General features: G+C 37.0%; 1 protein-coding gene across 10 annotated transcripts in view; it reads right to left on the bottom strand.

Annotated features, from left to right (window-relative positions):
* Nucleotides 1-18,525, bottom strand: part of SREK1 (splicing regulatory glutamic acid and lysine rich protein 1) — a 43,368-nt gene that overhangs the window by 20,553 nt on the left and 4,290 nt on the right. For 4 of the 10 annotated variants that reach the window (XM_021077030.1, XM_021077029.1, XM_021077027.1 and 1 more), the window contains exons 2-5: nt 13,119-13,252; nt 7,358-7,473; nt 1,135-1,299; nt 815-993 (exon numbers count right to left, since the gene is read on the bottom strand). In XM_021077030.1, coding sequence (XP_020932689.1) covers nt 815-993; nt 1,135-1,299; nt 7,358-7,473; nt 13,119-13,252 — 594 coding nt within the window. Of the gene's footprint in view, nt 1-814; nt 994-1,134; nt 1,300-7,357; nt 13,253-18,525 lie in introns of all 10 variants that reach the window. The other 6 variants (XR_002339776.1, XM_021077031.1, XM_021077033.1 and 3 more) reach the window with 5 other exon arrangements.

Raw genomic sequence — 18,525 nt, 5'->3', positions numbered from 1 at the left:
TTTAGGTCCGCATCTGCGGCATATGGAGGTTCCCAGGCTAGGGGTCTAATCAGAGCTATAGCTGCCAGCCACAGCCGCAGCAACACCAGATCCGAGCCATGTCTGTGACCTACACCACAGCTCATGGCAACGCCGGATCCTTAACCCACTGAGTGAGGCCAGGGATCCAACTCGAAACCACATGGTTCATAGTTGGATTCGTTTCCACTGCGCCATGAGGGGAACTCCTAATAGCAGAATCTTGATTAAACTATGTCACTAAGGAAATTATCTATAGAATTCAGATAAAACTATTGACTCAATATTCTGCATCAAATAAAATTTCTGGTTTTAAGAAGGCCCTATCAATTTTCCATTTTGCAGACAAGGATGTGAGCAAACCTTAAAACTTAAAATGTATGATTTACATTTCTGGGTACTTATTATTTTCTCCCTGAGATTTTAGGTTTACCCAAATTATTATTACTTTATCACTATAGGTTCAACCCATATGATAAACTGTCCATTAGTCTAATGTAATAATGCAAAACCACCCTGACTTGTTAAAAGTTTACGGAAAAATACCTACGATTGAAACGTATGGTATACAAATGTTATCATTAAATTAGACCTTATGAAATAAAAAACAGATTTCAAATGCAACTTTAATTTAAATGCTAAGAGTATGTATCTCATGTCTCATTTATACTTAACACAAAGCCTTTTCACAAATTGTCAATTACTATCAAAACGAGGAAAAAAAAACCTCAGTCACATCACAAACACTTTAAATTTTTTCAAAATCATTAAAATTTCTTTGTTTAGGGTTTCTTACTTCAGTGGCCTGTCTCCAAACATAACTCCATTAAAAGCAAGGGCCCTTGGTACAGAATTTTGGTCTGCAAATTCCACAAAAGCAAACCGAGTCGGCTGAGTCTCATCACCTGCCATCCGCACAAACTTCACTTCTCCAACTTGTTTAAAAAATTCAAGTAGTTGATCAGCTGTGGTTGTCTAAAGAAAGAAAGTAACACTTTAATAAAGTACACCCTTCTTAAAAATATCAGGTAAACTTTATCAACTGATACGATTTATAAGGAAGAGAAAAGCGTAAGAGGTCCTACCACTCAATTTCTTCTTAAACTAGTTAGTTACCTGGGAATTCAAATTGCCAACATAGACAGTTCTCCTAATTTCATCAATTTTGGAAGGATCCACATTTCCCATAAGTGGTGGCTGTGGTATCTCTCCAAGTGTTGCAATGTTGGGGTCTAGTGCTGCTGCTGGTATAGCTCCCAAACTGCTAAGGGAAACACCCAGCTATAAAAAAATAAAATATAAAAAATAAATTTTAAAAAAAGCATTTATTTTCTATTAGTATCAAAAATCACCACTCTAAGCTCGAAAAGAATTGATCAACTAAGTAAAAGAATGGGAAGAGACTAGGGACTCCTAACTTTAGGCCAGGGACATATCTGAATTATTCAGAGTGAGGTCATAATAGTTTTCAATGTAATCAGAAATACAACATATTTCTTAACTACGTGGGTATTTTAATTACATCTAAACTTGACACTGAAAACAGTCAATTCTCACTATTCACTGCACCTATGTCCTATAATGTTTGCAAAGAAGACTGAGTTACTAAATACGGAATCACTTTTCCTACGTAAAACACACAGCTAGGTTCCTGTGAGCCTCTTGTCATATTTTCATCAAGTAAAAAATACATGCATTTACGTGTTTCTGCATAAAGATACCTTATTTTATATATAAATATATTATTGATTCACTAACATTATTTTATTTTTTTCTTTTTACAGCCACAGTGGCAGCATATGAAGTTCCCAGGCTAGGGGTGAAATCAGAGGTGCAGCTGCCGGCCTACACCACAGCTACAGCAAAAGTGGATCCCAGGCACATCTGTGACCTACATCACAGCTTGCAACAATGCTGGATCCTAAACCCACTGAGCGAGGGCAGGGACTGAACCCCCATCTTCACAGACACTATGTTGGGTTCTTAACCTGCTGAGCCAAAATAGGAACTCCGAGTTCATTAACATTAAAGTCATGGCCAGCAGCATTATCAACTCATGCCTGAACAAACCTTACACAAGTATTTCCTCTGTAAGGCACCTCACAGTCTTCTAGCACTTAGGTACACTAGAGAGAACTTTAGCACTATGCCTGGGGGCCATTTTAAACAGCAAAATCACCAACAAAAAGCACAAAACATGTGCTGAAAAACATGATACTAAACAAACTACACATACAAAAAAGTTATTTACAAGCATTAGCGCTAAAACAAGGCAGCAGAGTACTGCTTTGCTTAAACTCAATCTGGGAATGTACCTACCAAGCAACTCAATTTTTTCATCATCCTATTTGTGTCAATGAATAACAAAAGCGCTGCAAGTACTGACTTTGAAGTTACAAATGAATTTTAGCTAGTATGTGAATTCACAAATACAGAATACACAAACAGTGAAAATCAACTGCACCTCGGACATTCAACAACCTTGTGAGTTCCTAACAGTTAGAAACCAAAGCACCCAACTTTTGCAAGGTTATTAACTTACTCCTCCTATCAGCCCTAAGAGACAGGTATCACTATTTTGCCAATTTCAGAGATAAACACTTAGAGAAATTAAATAATTTTCCCAAAGATACTCAGCTAACGTAACAAGTGGTAAAAGTAGGGTACTGCCATGGATAGACTAAAAAACAGGGACAAAGTTTATCTAAGAAAAGAAACCTAAAATAGTGAACCCTTACTTATACTACAGTAGGAAAAAACTAAAAACCTTTGAATGCTCTTTCTTAACGTTACTAAAATCAGTTTTTAGTTCAAACATTAAGTAACATGTTTTTAATGTGAATTTAAACTAGAAAAGATAGATCTCAGAATCTGAAAATGAAGTTTTTGCAGAATTCATGAAAAGACTTTTCAAAGGAAAAAAACACTACAAACCTTCATTTCCACTTACGCAATTTTTTTTTTGCAATTTCTTGGGCCGCTCCTGCAGCATATGGAGGTTCCCAGGCTAGGGGTCGAATCAGAACTGTAGCCACTGGCCTATGCCAGAGCCACAGCAACGCAGTATCTGTGACCCACATCACAGCTCACGGCAACGCCGGATCCTTAACCCACTGAGCGAGGCCGCAACCTCATAGTTCCTAGTCAGATTCGTTAACCACTGAGCCACAACAGGAACTCTCACTTATGCAATTTTAAATCAATTAAATTAATTGACTATATATTATTATACTGTTGTAAAACCACTAAAATTTAACAACTGTTAAGAATATTTTCTAAAGGTGAAAACACTAGTTTATGAAATGAGTATCATTTATGCTTGTCATAGCAGCCCATGTGTGATCTTTTTAAAATATGTCAAATCATGTATTACTCCTCCTTAAAACTCTTTAGAATAAAATCAAACTTTTTTCCACGGCCTAAAAAGACCTACAAAAATCAATCAGTGCTCGATGTAGCCCTCCAATCTCAAAACATCTACTATGTCCCCCACCCCCTTGCTTCATAACCACACCGACGACCATTCTGCACCTTGAACACACGTTTTTCTCAATTTAGGGCTTTTCCCTCGGTGTTCCTTGTGCCCTAGAAAGCTCTTCCCCAACTTCTGCTGACTGCATTCTTCGACCATCAGGTCACAGCCTCTCTAAGCAACTTCCTCTGACCTTATGTAAAACCTTATTTACTCTCCACTACCACTGCTCTGGTTTTCACCTTCAGAATATCTCTCATGATCTGTAATACCCTGCTACTTACAGAACTTAATTTTTTTTTTTGCTATCACCAGTTCAAGTTATCATAAAGTTGTAGAAAATATGAATGGGGAGTTCCTGTTGTGGCAGAGAGGAAATGAATCTGACTATATCCACGAGGATACGGGTTTGATTCCTGGCCTTGCTCAGTGGGTCAGGGATCCAGCATTGCTGTGAGCTGTGGTGTAGGTCGTGGATGTGGCTCAGAACCCACAATGCTGTGGTTGTGGTGTAGGCCATCAGCTGTAGCTCCGAGGAGACCCCCTAGCCTGGGCACTTTCCTATGTTGCAGGTGCAGCCATTAAAAAAAAAAAAAAAAAAAAGATTAAACGAGATCATGTATATGAAGCAAAAGCTGATTCTTAATAAATGGTAACTTAACTTTAATTAAAAAGAAAGAAAAGGGAGTTCCCGTCGTGGCGCAGGGAAACGAATCCACCTAGGAACCATGAGGTTGTGGGCCCTGGACTCACTCAGTGGTTTAAGGACCCAGCATTGCCCTGTGGTGTTGGTCGCAGATGAGGCTCAGATCTGGCATTGCTGTGGCTCTGGTGTAGGCCGGTGGCAACAGCTCCAATTCGACCCCTAGCCTAGGAACCTCCATATGCCGAGGGTATGGCCCTAAAACAGCAAACGCGCACGAGCGCGTGTGCGCGCATGCGCGCGCGCGCACACACACAAACACACACACACACAGAAAGAAAATATGAATGGGCTTTTCCAAATCATCTAATCCAACCCCTTTCTCAAACTTAAAAAAAATTATTTAGTCCTTGCCCTCTCTTTTCACTGTAACATTTTTCAACATTTGTGCTGTTTAATATGGTGATCACCAATCACAAATGGCTATTTGAGTTTTAATTAAAATTCAATTCCTCAATCACACTACCACATTTCAAGCACACAACAGCCACACGTTGCTAGTGGCTACGACACTTGCTAACACAGATACAGACATTTCCATCACAGCAGAAAGTTCTATTGGACGGATGTAGCTTTCTACAACAACACAATTAACCTTCTTTAAACTAGTCTATTTTCTAGCCCTGGTGTAAAGGACCTAGCTATTTAGGTTGCCCCTTCAGTCTCAGAAGAGGTAAAAGATGATCTGGGAGTTCCTGTTGTGGCCCAGCAGTAACAAACCGGACCAGTAATCGTGAGGATGCAGGTTTGTTACCTGGCCTTGCTTAGTGGGTTAGGGATCCAACATTGCCACAGCTGTGGTGTAGGTCATTGATTCAGATCAGACTCGGCATGGCTGTGGCTGTGGTGTAGGCTAGCAGCCATGGCCCCATTTCGACCCCTAGCCTGGGAACTTCCATATGCCACAGGTGCGACCCTATAAAGCTAAATAAACAATGGAGTTCCCGTCATGGCGCAGTGGTTAACAAATCCGACTAGGAACCATGGGGTTGCAGGTTCGATCCTTGGCCTTGCTCAGTGGGTTAACAATCTGGCGTTGCCATGAGCTGTGGTGTAGGTGGCAGATGCGCTCGGATCCTGCGTTGCTGTGGCTCTAGCGTAGGCTGGCAGCTACAGCTCCGATTCGACCCCTAGCCTGGGAACGTCCATGTGCTGTGGGAGCGACCCAAGAAATGGCAAAAAGACCAAAAAATAAAAATAAAAAAATAAAGAAACAAAAGCAAACAAACACGTAAAAAAAAAAAAAAAAAAGGATGATGTGACCTCTCAATGTAACACTTTTGCCATTTGACACAGAAACCCTGGTCTCCCTGAAGATGTGACCCTTAAGTAGAAACCTTATGAAAGAGTGAATGAATCTTTTTAGTATCTGGAAAAGAAATATTCTAGGCAGAGTATAAGTACCAAAGATCTAAGGCAGAAATATATTTGGCATATCCAATACGGCTAAAGTAGAGGGGAGGAGAGAATCAGGTAGGAAATAAAAGGTCAGAAAGGTAGCCAGGAGCCAAAACACAATGGGATCACCTTTCCCCTGCTTTCTACCTCAAATTATTCTTCATAAATTTTTATAATAATAGGTATCTACACATGAATTGAAAGGAAATTATTTCCCCTCAAAGCAACAAACTAAATAAAAAACTTTATACTGTTGATAAATAAACGCTAAGAACTTTCAAGAGAGCAAGACAATACTTTCTGGAAAAGCAGGAAAGAAATTGTGGTGATCCAGGAACTAATGTTAAAACATACAAAAATATACCCAGAGTAAAATTTCTAGAAAAGGGGAGTTCCCTTCGTGGCTCAGTGGTTAACGAACCTGACTAGGAACCATGAGGATGTGAGTTCGATCCCCGGCCTCACTCAGTGGGTTAATGATCCAACGTTGCCATGAGCTGTGGTGTGGCTTGCAGACGTGGCTGGGATCTCATGTTGCTGTGGCTGTGGTGTAGGCCAGCAGCTGTAGCTCTGATTCACCCCTAGCCTGGGAACTTTCACATACCACAGGCGCAGCCCTTTAAAAAAAAAAAAAAAAAAAAGGAATTTCTAAAAAACCCACTTCAAATAACCAGATGCCAAATTAAAAAGCATGCCCCCCCCATGGATCACAATACAAGTCTCCTGCGTAACAATATCATGTAACAATTAAGACCTAAAATCTTGCACTTCCAAGTTTCAGAAACACTTTTATAACTTGGATGCATGAACTATAATCATAAAAATTTTACTGCTTTTGCTTTACTCCCTGATAATAATCCAGAACCATAAAGCTAAATGCAACTTTCAATTCAAGTGAGTTTTGTATTATGTCTTAGAGAATATTTTTGAAGAACAATGACCCTAATTTTTTATATTTTCATTTTTTTTGGGGGGGGTCTTTTTAGGGCCACACCTGCAGCACATGGAGTTCCCAGGCTAAGGGTCAAACTGGAGTTGTAGCCACCAGCCACAGCAGATCTGAGCCGCATATGCGACCTACACCACAGCTCACGGAAATGCCAGATCCTTAACCCAGGGATCTGACCTGCGTCCTCAAGGATACTAGTCAGACTCAATTCCACTGAGCTGTGACAAGAACTACAACCCTAATTTTAAAATAAATGACCAGAATCTTTTACACAAACCGAGAACCCAGTAACAGCAAGTCTTTAACTCCCCTCAGAAATCACAATGGAGACATAAATTACTATTTATTCTGCATACTTAATGACAAAGTATTTTTGCCATTTTTTAAAATCATGTTACATTTTCTCAGTATCAAATGCTTTGCTATTTTTCTCCCATTACCAAGATTGTGAATTATTTCATAATTTTTAAATGGATTTAGTCCTCCTGAATTGGGAAATATAGTAAGCTAGGTTTTTCCAACTCCCTATGCTATCTAAAATGCTTAGTTTCAGTAACTGATTTCCTAATGAATAATATATTTCAGTTCTCAAATTTAAATGAATCCCCAGTAACCTCCTAAAGTCAACTGGAGTCAGTGATAACATGGGGAAAAAATTAAGGAGACATTTCAAATACTTTCCATTTAAAAAACAAGTATTTTAAAATAGAAATAGTTTTCTAAGCTCTAGGAAAAGAAAAAGAATTTTCTAAGCTCTTTATTCAACAAATTACAGTTGAATGTTCACCTCTTTTAGAAGAGGGTATATCATACTTACTGTAGTCAGGGGATTTGGGGTCGGGATGGGAAGCAAGCCTGCACCAGGCATCAGACCTGTCATGGTTGGAGCAGGAGCCAATAGAGAGAGGGCTTTGGCTTCCTCTGGGATTTTACCTGCAGAGGCAAGTTCCAAACATTACAGAAAGCAGAAACACCAAACTTTACACTATGATTTTACAATTACCCTTGCACTTAAAAAATTATAATAATAAATGAATCTATCTATCAGATCCGTATAAAGAAATAAATAAGAACTTAAGTCTTTCCTTTTACCCTGCTCTACTAGGAAAAATAAAAGTGAGCAAAACTTCAAAGACTAACAATCTCATTAATGGAATATTATTTTAAAAACTGAATAATGTAGACAATTATTTAACACTTTGAGCTATGGGTCACCTGTACTGGAAACTTAATGTTCATGAACCAAACGATATCAAGCATGGACGCTTTCCCAGGACGGTGTTTTCGCGGTGATCGAAAGTTGTGTTACACATGACAACCGTTCGTGTTGGCTGCATCACTAATAGCACACAGAACATCAGATACAGAAAAGAAGAACATTTTTTAAAGTTTAATCCCCAGAAATGGCAAATAACCAAATTAGTCAAAAAAAAGAAAAAGAAAAAAACAAATATGTGCGAATTGAAATTTGTTCCTGCATGTCCCTATCCTGTTCATTGAAACTATCTACTTGTGATGCAAATAATTTTGTAACCTTCTAAATAGATTCCATTCAATTTCAAATAGGAAAAAAAAAGCCTATAGCAAGTAATCAGCCCCAAATGAAAAGGAAGCCTACCCTCATTCAGCTAATAAAGCATCTCACCTGCAATGTCAAGATGCCTTTATAAAAGAATCCAGTTCCAAAGAATATGCATTGGGTAACTGATGACATTTTTGAAAAAAATGTTTCCTAGTCTCAGGAAACTAATTGACTTTTAGAACCAATTTATGTATACTTAACTGAATGGGGTGGTTTATTCCTAAATACCTTGATTATAAGCATCTTACCTACCTAGTAATAGGAACATCAGTAATATTAAAATAATCCTAAATACTAAGAAATCCCTACAACTAATAAATGAAAATTTACTCTGAAATTAAGTCCATCAATTTGCATAATTACTGAATTATAATCAATTAATTCTGATAAAGACTGCAACTTTCATACATTTTTCTCTGGTCCTTTCTCACAACCCCATCCCCCCAAAAAAAATTTCTAAAAAGGTGACTACAGATAGCTATTTTAGAAGAACATAGCTATGTGATAGTTGGCTACAAATTTCCATTATAAATTCTTCAAAATTAACTGAAAACAGTGTACAAAGTCACACTAAATTGAAAACAGCATATGGAGTAAATTTTCAAAAAGCACCATGCTGGGTTTCAGTGATAAAAATTCTATTTAAAACAATCAGATGTGCAAGAATAAATCTCTAAAAAAATGATCTGAATGTATTGCTAAACATGGATGGAATTCAAGACAAAATTTTCAATTGTTTTAAGTAATAGTTACACGTTATTTATAGGAATAGAAAAATTACATTTATTAACTTTAGCAAATGCCTACTTATTTCTAAACATCTAAATCTATATTACTTTAATTTCAAAAACAGTTATTTTATTACCTCAGTAAATTCTGCATAAGCAAAATTTTTAACATGCATAAAGGTAAATAAGAGGTAAGCAGGCCTTACTGAAGACATCAAATAACAATATTTATTTTGTATTTAATTAGTTATTAGCATTAACACATGTATCTGCACACTCATATATACTATACTATTTACACTGCTATCGGACCTGTTTTTTATCTGTTAGAAATAGGTTTTTTTTTTTTAAATGTTTGTAAAACCTGAAAACATCTTCATATATCAACTAAGGTCCTAAGGTGCAAACCCTATGCTTCACTATCCTAATTTATACACCTAAAAAACAAAGAGTTCCAATCTAGTAATGTCCTCAGTTTAATATTACTTGTCAATTAAATAAACAAAACTATCCATACAAGACAGTGTAGAAAGACTACACAAACAAAAAGGGTAATCAACAGAGGCCAAAAGTTGATTACTTAATATTACAAAGTCTTTCACTTCTGGCTTAAAAAAAAAAAATGTATCAGTAGGTTCTCTTAATCTCACTACCTCTCAGAATCTAATAAACTCTTTGTAAGTATTAAGTCTAAGAACAATATTTTTCTTATTCTAATTAAAGATACCTTAAGAAAAAAGTTCCACTGCTTAATTTCCAAGATAGAATTCTTCCAAATTTACCCTCTAAATACTATCAGAGCACATAAAACTATAAACAAATAAGCACTTATCATTTTTCCCAAACTATACTCCTCAAAGACAACTGAGAGATAAAACCTCTCATTCATCCTAATTTCAGAATCCATTTAGAAACTAGTAATGTGTGAACATTTCTCAACAAAAAATTCAAGCAAAGAAATACAAAATACACACGCAAGTAAGTATTCAACAGTTTCTCAAATATCCTTTCCCCACGTAGGCAACTAAGTGTCTTTAAATGAAGAATATAAGTTATTTTCTTTAATAACCATAAATAGAAAAGTCTCTTCTTGTCCTCTACCCCCAGACTGTTAATGAAATTTATTTATTTTCCTTGATGATTCTGTATACCTAAAATTCTAAGGGGGGGAGGATGAAAACTAGAAGCTATTGGTTGGTCTTTATGAAAGATGCAGACTTGGGGAAAAAACTGCAAAAATGTTACACTGAGATCAAAGTATGTTTCTAAGAACCTCATCAGTGTTTTAGTGTTTCAAGAACAAGATGTACCTGATCAGTCTATAAACACCAATTAAGACTAGCACTGAGCTTCACAACACTGTATCTTAATTTACTGTGAAAATTTATTTTATGTTAAAGTTGATCTCTACTAATCATCTCCCAATACAATTTGCAATGCAATGTTATGAACCCTTAATGGAATACCATTTACAAAGAACTGGAAAACCAGCTCACAAGTTAAAGTGAAAGAGATTTAACAAAACAAAACAAAAACAAAAAAAGGGACAAAATAAAGAAAAAGAAATGAAATTAAAGTAAAACAATAAAAAACAGAGACAGGGCGTCCATCTTCTGCGGTTCAGACTCCGATCTCATTTCCCCAATGAAGGTTTCACTTGACGGCAGGTTTAGTGGCATGGCAAACAATGCCTAACTCAGGCAAGTGTAACAGGTCTGCCTTGGCCAGTCTAGTCATCTAATAATGCACAAATATCACATAGAGAAAACATACAAAACCAAATTAATAGTCAAAATCCATCTACCAGAAAATGTGGACATAAACTTATGACTGATGATTAGGCTGACACCCTTGTTATGTTTGATCTTAAATTTTTCTAAGTGTTAACATTTATAAAAAGAAATCTGAGATGCACGCAACAACAAAAAGAGGTCATATCTGGACGAGTATAATGAAAGTATATTTTATTTTGAAGTGGCATGTTTTATTAACAATAGCTAATGCTTAATATGTAGGAAATTATTATACATCAAACAATACTTAAACAGCATAGGATCTTCTCACAATACTACTGTCTGCATTTAAAAAAAACAGCAAATTAAAAGAATCAAAAAACTTAAAATTTTTTCTACTGTTTTCTCACTTCTTTCATAACGCTGCTTCTGTAACATCAAGGAAAGAATACAATCAGTGAAGTAAATGAAAGACTGCTTACAGCCTAACAGTACATCTCCTTATAGAATTTACTCCACTGGAACTCTTTCCTTTGATGTATTTCAAACTTACTTTGCTATCCTTCTAAAAGGTACAATAATGCATTATTACTTTGCTTGCAGTGCATAATCAGATCTTTAACAGCTCATTGCGACATTCTTCAGGTTCTATAAATTCATCACTGTTGTTTAATGAAAACATTTATCTGAATGTTTTTCTAATACCAATTATTTCATAGGTTAGTATTCTAAAATACTTAAAACTTACAATTTTAAATTGGAATAAAAATACTCTTGACTCATGTTCAAGCATAGCAAAATTTTGTCTCAAAATGGTAATATTAAAAATATTCATGTCATTATAATAAAAGTGCATTTATTCATTTCTACCAAGTAAAACAAAAAAAGGAACCTCTACATGCCCATAATCTTGAACATCTATGACAAACCACAGTCACTTCTCAAATATATGAAAAATTCTATGGGAATGTAGGAAGGTTCAAACAGAGCAACAATAGTAAATTTCTTCCTTCCAGTTCAGGAGTAGGCTGATATCACAGATTCTGTGCTACTGGTGGTGTAACTCTAGATACAATTAATATTCATATTTAATATATCTGCTACCTGATTTTTTTTTTCCCATGCAGGTTACTTGGTATGAAATTGGTCATGATCTTGGTATGCAGAACAAAACCATTACCAGCTCTTTCCTCACCTTGTTCTCCAATTCTGGGGTCATTGTCCCCTTACTGATTAATAGATAAGGACAGATTTAGCAAATAATTCACTTAAATCCATTTTTATTCTCCTTACCCCAGACTCTAATCCCTCAGGCATGGGAAAAATACTTTCAAATTTATCTGAAAAAATCCAGAATGTCCTATTCCAAGACTTCAAAAATAACAGAGTGGTACTCACTGTACCTGACTGTAATATTTTTGACATCCCAGAATAGGCATTCTGAAATATCAATAAAACCTTGGAAGTGCAACAAACTGTTTATTATACATTAAGTTTTTTTAACATCAGTCCAATATCATCTAAAAAAGGTTTTAAAATATTACATAGGAAAGCTCGTTAAATTGTTTCCAGTAAATCTTTTATATTGTAAAACAGTTACCACCAGCCACCAGTGAAAATATACTTTAAAGACATTTATATTATAATAACGCAATTCTAAAATCCATGTACACATGCCATAGTCAGTGCTCTGAATAAAAGTTAATTACACACCAGAACAGTCAAATTCAGCACAGCCTATTATATGTGAGTGGCTCTGTAAATAGAAGTTACTAAAAAATAAGCATTAATAATAATTAGCTCTTGAAGGTTAAGTCATAAAATTTAACAAATCACTATAAAGTCTTTGGCCTTACTCCCACCTTCAATAACTATTTTCCTTGATGGAAGCTTTGGAAAATATACTTTCCATGACTTTTCTTTAATTACGGCCACCACCAGCAACCCCTCACTCCCCACAAAAAAAACCACTAAAGTTAAAAAGTAAATTCCAGTTGCACAGCAAACTATTATACTGAGTATGAAATAATGGTCAGTCTCAGTAACAATTAAGGTAAATTATCTTAAGAGGACACTTTAAAGTCTAAATTATGAATATTTTTCTTAAACATAAATATTACTACCTAACCCCAATTTGGCAAAACATGTACACTGCTTTTATGTATGTGCTATCATCAATATAGGGGCAGATGCTTACTTACTTACCATTTTAAATAACTTCTCCTACAAACTTAATATTTTAATTTCAAAAAGCTTTGTTTACAACTTGCAAATGGAATATAGAAGCCAAAGCAAACCAGAGAAGTCAATTTATGAATTTTTAAATGTTCAGCTATAAAATCTCAAGTAGATGTAATAAATTAACCATTTAAATATATTAGGTAAAATCCTTTCCTTCCCCAAATTTCATTCTTTCTTACTTACATACACACACACCCCTTCAGAATACTACCTGCCAATTTCTAGAAAAGCCAATAGTAGTAACAGATAGGACAGAGATTAAAATAATTAGGAAAAAACACGTGAGATACCAACCTTCTGCACAAGGAACAACTATCAGAGCTCTGTCAATAAAAACCGTGTTAGTTAGATGCTGGGCCACGCCAACACTTGATGGGTCACGAAACTTAACATAACATACTTTGGAAGAAAAAGCAAGAGGTGCGTTGCTGCAAGATAAAAAGAAAAACAATTAGACTAATAAACATTTGGTTTGTTAAAAATTTCTTTCCTAGATCTTTACATAATCTTACATAATCAAGACAAAAATTTTTGTTGCTAAGGATCAATAAGATATGAAATAGCAAAATTAGTCCTTTAAAGATTTGTTTGCAGAGACTGAAGGCAAATCTAGGCGAGCCCGTAAGCTTATAAATTAAAAACTTTAAATTTAACACTTACTTAATCTGAGTGAAATGTAAAAACAGCTGACTTAACCCAAAAATACTGAATCAGTGTATCACTATCAACAGGCACAATCCCCTTTCATAAATGCCTCAATCCTCAAAGCTTCAAACTCTGTAACCACTTTCAACCTTTCTGAATGGGATTCCTAGCATTTAAATTACTACTACTGCCTTAGAAATGATCAGATAACCTGAAATTAAAATCAAGGTCTTATGCAAATATTAGACTATTTCAGGCTGGGTATGCTGTCATTTTCCAGACAAAAGATTTTACAAGCAAAATTTTACATATTTTATATGTAAAAGAGTATAGATTCTCATTCTTACAAATCCTACTACATTAAATCGAGGTTAAAAAAAAAAAAAAAAAGCCAGACACAGCACTGATAAAACCAATTTTCCTTTTTTTTTTTTCCCCTGGTCTTTTTAGGACCACACCTGCAGCATACAGAAGTTCCCGGCCAAGGGTTGAATCAGAACATAGCTGCTGGCCTACACCATGCCACAGCAACAAGGGATCCAAGCCGCGTCTGCAACCTACACCACAGCTCACGGGAATGCCGGATCCTTAACCAACTGAGCGAGGCCAGGGATTGAACCTGTGTCCTCAGGGATACTAGTCAGATTTGTTTCCGCTGAGCCACGACGGGAACTCCCCAATTTTTCCATAATATGAATCCACCTTGTTAGATTCCATAATATATTATCCTCATAAAGGTTCATTTTTGTCAACCTGCCCATCAGAATGTTCAATTAAAGTCCATAATTGGGAGTTTCCGTCGTGGCACAGTGGTTAACGAATCCGACCAGGAACCATGAGGTTGCGGGTTCGGTCCCTGCCCTTGCTCAGTGGGTTAACGATCCAGCATTGCCGTGAGCTGTGGTGTAGGTTGCAGACACGGCCCGGAACCCGCGTTGCTGTGGCTCTGGCGTAGGCTGGCGGCTACAGCTCCGATTAGACCCCTAGCCTGGGAACCTCCATATGCCATGAGTGTGGCCCTAAAAAGACAAAAAAAAAGAATTTTAAAACCAGTTTAGTCTACTATTTGATTTGAAATTCCACAAATATTTTAATTAAAAAATTATACATAGCACTGTAAATCAACATTATAGTAAAAAAATTTTTAATTATACACAGCAACAAATCTTGGTAATGGCTAAATATATTTATGATATTAACCACTGAGATAGTAAGATATATCTGCATTTAGAACTTGAAAGTATCATTATTAACATAACTTGTCAGTCTAATTAAAGGAGCAAAAATAAAAATAAAACTCTACCTCAACCCAATTCAACTCACTCCTGCCCAAGACCATCCAATTCAGGCTTCATGCCAGTCTTCTCCAATAACCTTCCCCTAATCAACATGTAAGTCAAACACTCTGTACTTGTTGTGAGGTAAATACATCTGCATCCAGACTTATCTTGCCTTTACATTACCAAATCTCCAATTTAAGCTTCTCCAGAGCTCCAGATTCTCAGATCCAAGTGCTTCCTGGAATATTACACCTTGATGGTTGCAGGCCTCATCTTTGAACTTATTCTTAAATTCATCATCCTCTTTCCACAACAATCCTGCCCTTTGTCCTACATTTCATATCGCAGTTGAAGATACTGCAAGCAGCTCTTTACAGGAAACCGCCCTCAGCAGGAAACCCCTTTTGCCCTGTCATTTTAGCAAAGCTACACTTAACTGACTTTTTTTTTTTTTTTTGGTCTTTTTTTTTTTTTTTGCCTTTTCTAAAGGGCAACTCCTACGGCATATGGAGGTTCTCAGGCTAGGGGTCTAACGAGAGCTGTTGCTGCCAGCCTACACCAGAGCCACAGCAATGCAGGATCCAAGCCGCATCTTCGACCTACACTACACTACAGCTCACGGCAACGCCGGCTCCTTAACCCACTGAGCAAAGCCAGGGATCGAACCTGCAACCTCATGATTCCTAGTCAGATTCGTTAACCACTGTGCCACGACGGGAACTCCCTGTAACTGACTTTTAAATCAGGCTCACTCATGCTCTACTCCTCTCTGGCCCAAGCCCACTTTTCAAATCTTTTGAATATCTTGCCTAACCTGTGGGTTCTCTTCTCTCCATAGATGATAAGTTATTAACAGACAACCAGACCTCTTCCCTAGTCTCCCCTTCAGTAATCTCACAAACTATGTGAACAAGATAGCATCTAAAGAAAGATCAACAAGCCTGCAGGCACTGGGTGACTGCTCCAAGTCTGATCACCTATCTCAATGATTTACTGAGATTATGCCTCCTTTTCCTTTAACTTTGACGGCTGAGCAAAATTGGGGTTTTTTTGCAGACAGAGTCCACCACCTCCCCAGAGAGCCAGCATTCTGATTAAAATCAGTTTTCCTTTCAACCAATATATGCCCCTCTCCAGTGTTGATTTCTGAGCAGCAAGCTCGAGTTCATGAACAACACTACCACAATCACCCAAACCAGAAATCTGAGAGTCACTAATGTGACCATTATTAGTACTGTTCACCAAATATTCCAACTATCCTTCTGGCTACAAAGTAAAATTCCATGCCTTTGTTTCCTTCAAGTTAGGTGTGGCTATGTAATTTGCTTTGGCAACCGCACAGAACTGACATGTTACTGTAGCTTTAAGGGCCATTGCTCAGTTCTTTTCTGCTGCCATAGTGACCAACAACATTCAATATATGGGTGGCTGATATATTAGCTACACCCCAGAATGCGAGACCAAAAGTTTAGGATAAGAAATACTGTTTTTATCAAACTACTAAGATTTGTGTGTTGTTTCCATCCTTGATCCTTCCTTTTTCATCCAAATGGTCTTTAAATCCTAGGAAGACTGCCTCCCAAATATTTGTGAATCAATTCTTTCAATACTCTCATTACTATCAATGCCTTCATTCAGGCCTTATCATTTCTCACCAGGATTACTACAATGTTTCCTAACAATCATGCTCCCTCCAATCTCAACTCCTTATTAACAGTCTTCCACAAAAACTGTTAGAGTAATCTTTTTAAATAACACACCACTGCTTAAACTTCTGAGACACCCTTACAGAAGCTGTTCTTGCTTCATCATCTAAATGCACCCAAAAATTCAGGCATAAAAATACCTGTGGTTCCCAGAACACATTGTGAATTATCTGGGCCATCTCTGTCCGTGTTGTTTCATTTGGCTATGATGTGCTCTCCTGCTCCCTTTTTGAACAGTAATTCCACTTTTCTTAAGGGCTCAAGTTTTGAAGTCTTCAGGAAAGCCATTTTAAAATATCAAAGTGATTGGGTACCCCTCCTATACTTGCTACCAAGGCACAGGCCTTTTCAGTTTCCTTACATGAAATCTTCAACAGATCTTGCAACCTTCCAGACACAACTGATTAGCCACATGGCACAAAGGCCCGTTTCACTGGCTAAACCAAAACCTGTTATTTGGGTGGCCTGACCAAATGAACTTGAACAATCAGATTCTCTCTCTCAAGCTGCAAAGTCACTTCGAGTAAGGGCTTGGGCCAGATGCCAGATGAATGAGTACAAAATAAGCCTGCAAAGAAATTGAGCAGACACACAGAAACAAACTGAGCTGAAAATAAAGCTTCTGACGGGAAGAGGCAGACAGTCACCCTGGATGCAGATACCTTTCTGGTTCCCAGGCCCAGTTCCCTTAGTCTTTATTCTTTTATTTAGGGAAATCGCCATCTTTTTATTTATTTATTAGCTGCACAAATGGCATGTGGAACTTCTCAGGCCAGGGATCAAACCCACACCACAGCAGCAACCTGAGCCACTGCAGCAATGATTAAGCCAGATCCGTAACCTCTTGCCCTACAAGGAAATCCCTCCAATTTTTTAATAATATCTCTTCTTGAGCTAGGTTGGGTAACACTGTTTTCTGTCTTTTGCAATCAAAAAAAAAAAAAAAATTACAAGAAGTGTACTCTCTGTTATTCCTTTTTTTTTTTTTTCCCTAGGGCCGCTCCCGCGGTACATGGAGGTTCCCAGGCTACGGGTCTAATCGGAGCTGTAGCTGCCAGCCTCCGCCAGGGCCACAGCAACGCGGGATCCGAGCCGCATTTGTGACCTACACCACAGCTCACCGCAACGCCAGATCATTAACCCACTGAGAGAGGCCAGGGATCGAACCCGCAACCTCATGGTTCCTGGCCGGATTCGTTAACCACTGCGACACGACGGGAACTCCTTTTTTTATTTATTTTTTTGTACTCTCTTTTAGTACTTGAAGAACCTGCTAAGTTACCACCGAAACTACATTTCCTAAATTGACAGATCTGAAACCTAAATAATCAGTTGAAAACTACAAACATTTCCAAATACCACTATTTGAAATCTACATCATTTAAAATTTAAAACAACGATAGGAACAAGAAATGGGAGCCTGGGTAGTAAAAAAAAAAAAGAAAGAAAGAAAAGAAAAGAAAACTACGTGTTAAAGCATGCCACCAAGATTTGAGAAGCCCAGGATATGGTTAAAAGATGCCCGTCTATTACGAATAGCATTACTGTAAGAGCATGGATTCTAGCACTGTAAGCAATTTTCTTCACCTTCACCTCCAATTATCTTCCTTAGAGTAAAAATCAATGCAGTATTTACTTTGTAAAAATGTAAAATATGAGCTTTTCAAGAGAGTAGTAATCCTATTTTAAATATCATAGGCTAAAATGATAGTGGCAAGCCCAAATAATGGATGTCTCAGTAACAAATGTGTATTATAGATTTATAAATCAGTTTATTTCCAAATCTTATATTTAAATCTTCCTCTCTAGTTTATCTAAGCTATTAAATAGATTTACTTTTTAAAAAATTAAATACTATTATCATTTTAACATATAATTTGACCTACAATTTTACATACTCCACCCGATCTAAAGGTATGCCTCTAAAGAAAGTAGCAGAATGCAAATAGAGCAGATTTTACTTTGAACTTATTTGCTCAGTCAAGTTTGATGTGCATATGCCAATCTCAGACCTGAGTCCATTCCTCCTCCCCCTCCAATGGTAAGTGGACGGCACAATTCTTTGTGTAA

The sequence above is a fragment of the Sus scrofa genome, chromosome 16, assembly GCF_000003025.6.
Source record: "Sus scrofa isolate TJ Tabasco breed Duroc chromosome 16, Sscrofa11.1, whole genome shotgun sequence".
NCBI lineage: Eukaryota > Metazoa > Chordata > Mammalia > Artiodactyla > Suidae > Sus > Sus scrofa.
This window is presented reverse-complemented; position numbering and strand designations above follow the sequence as displayed.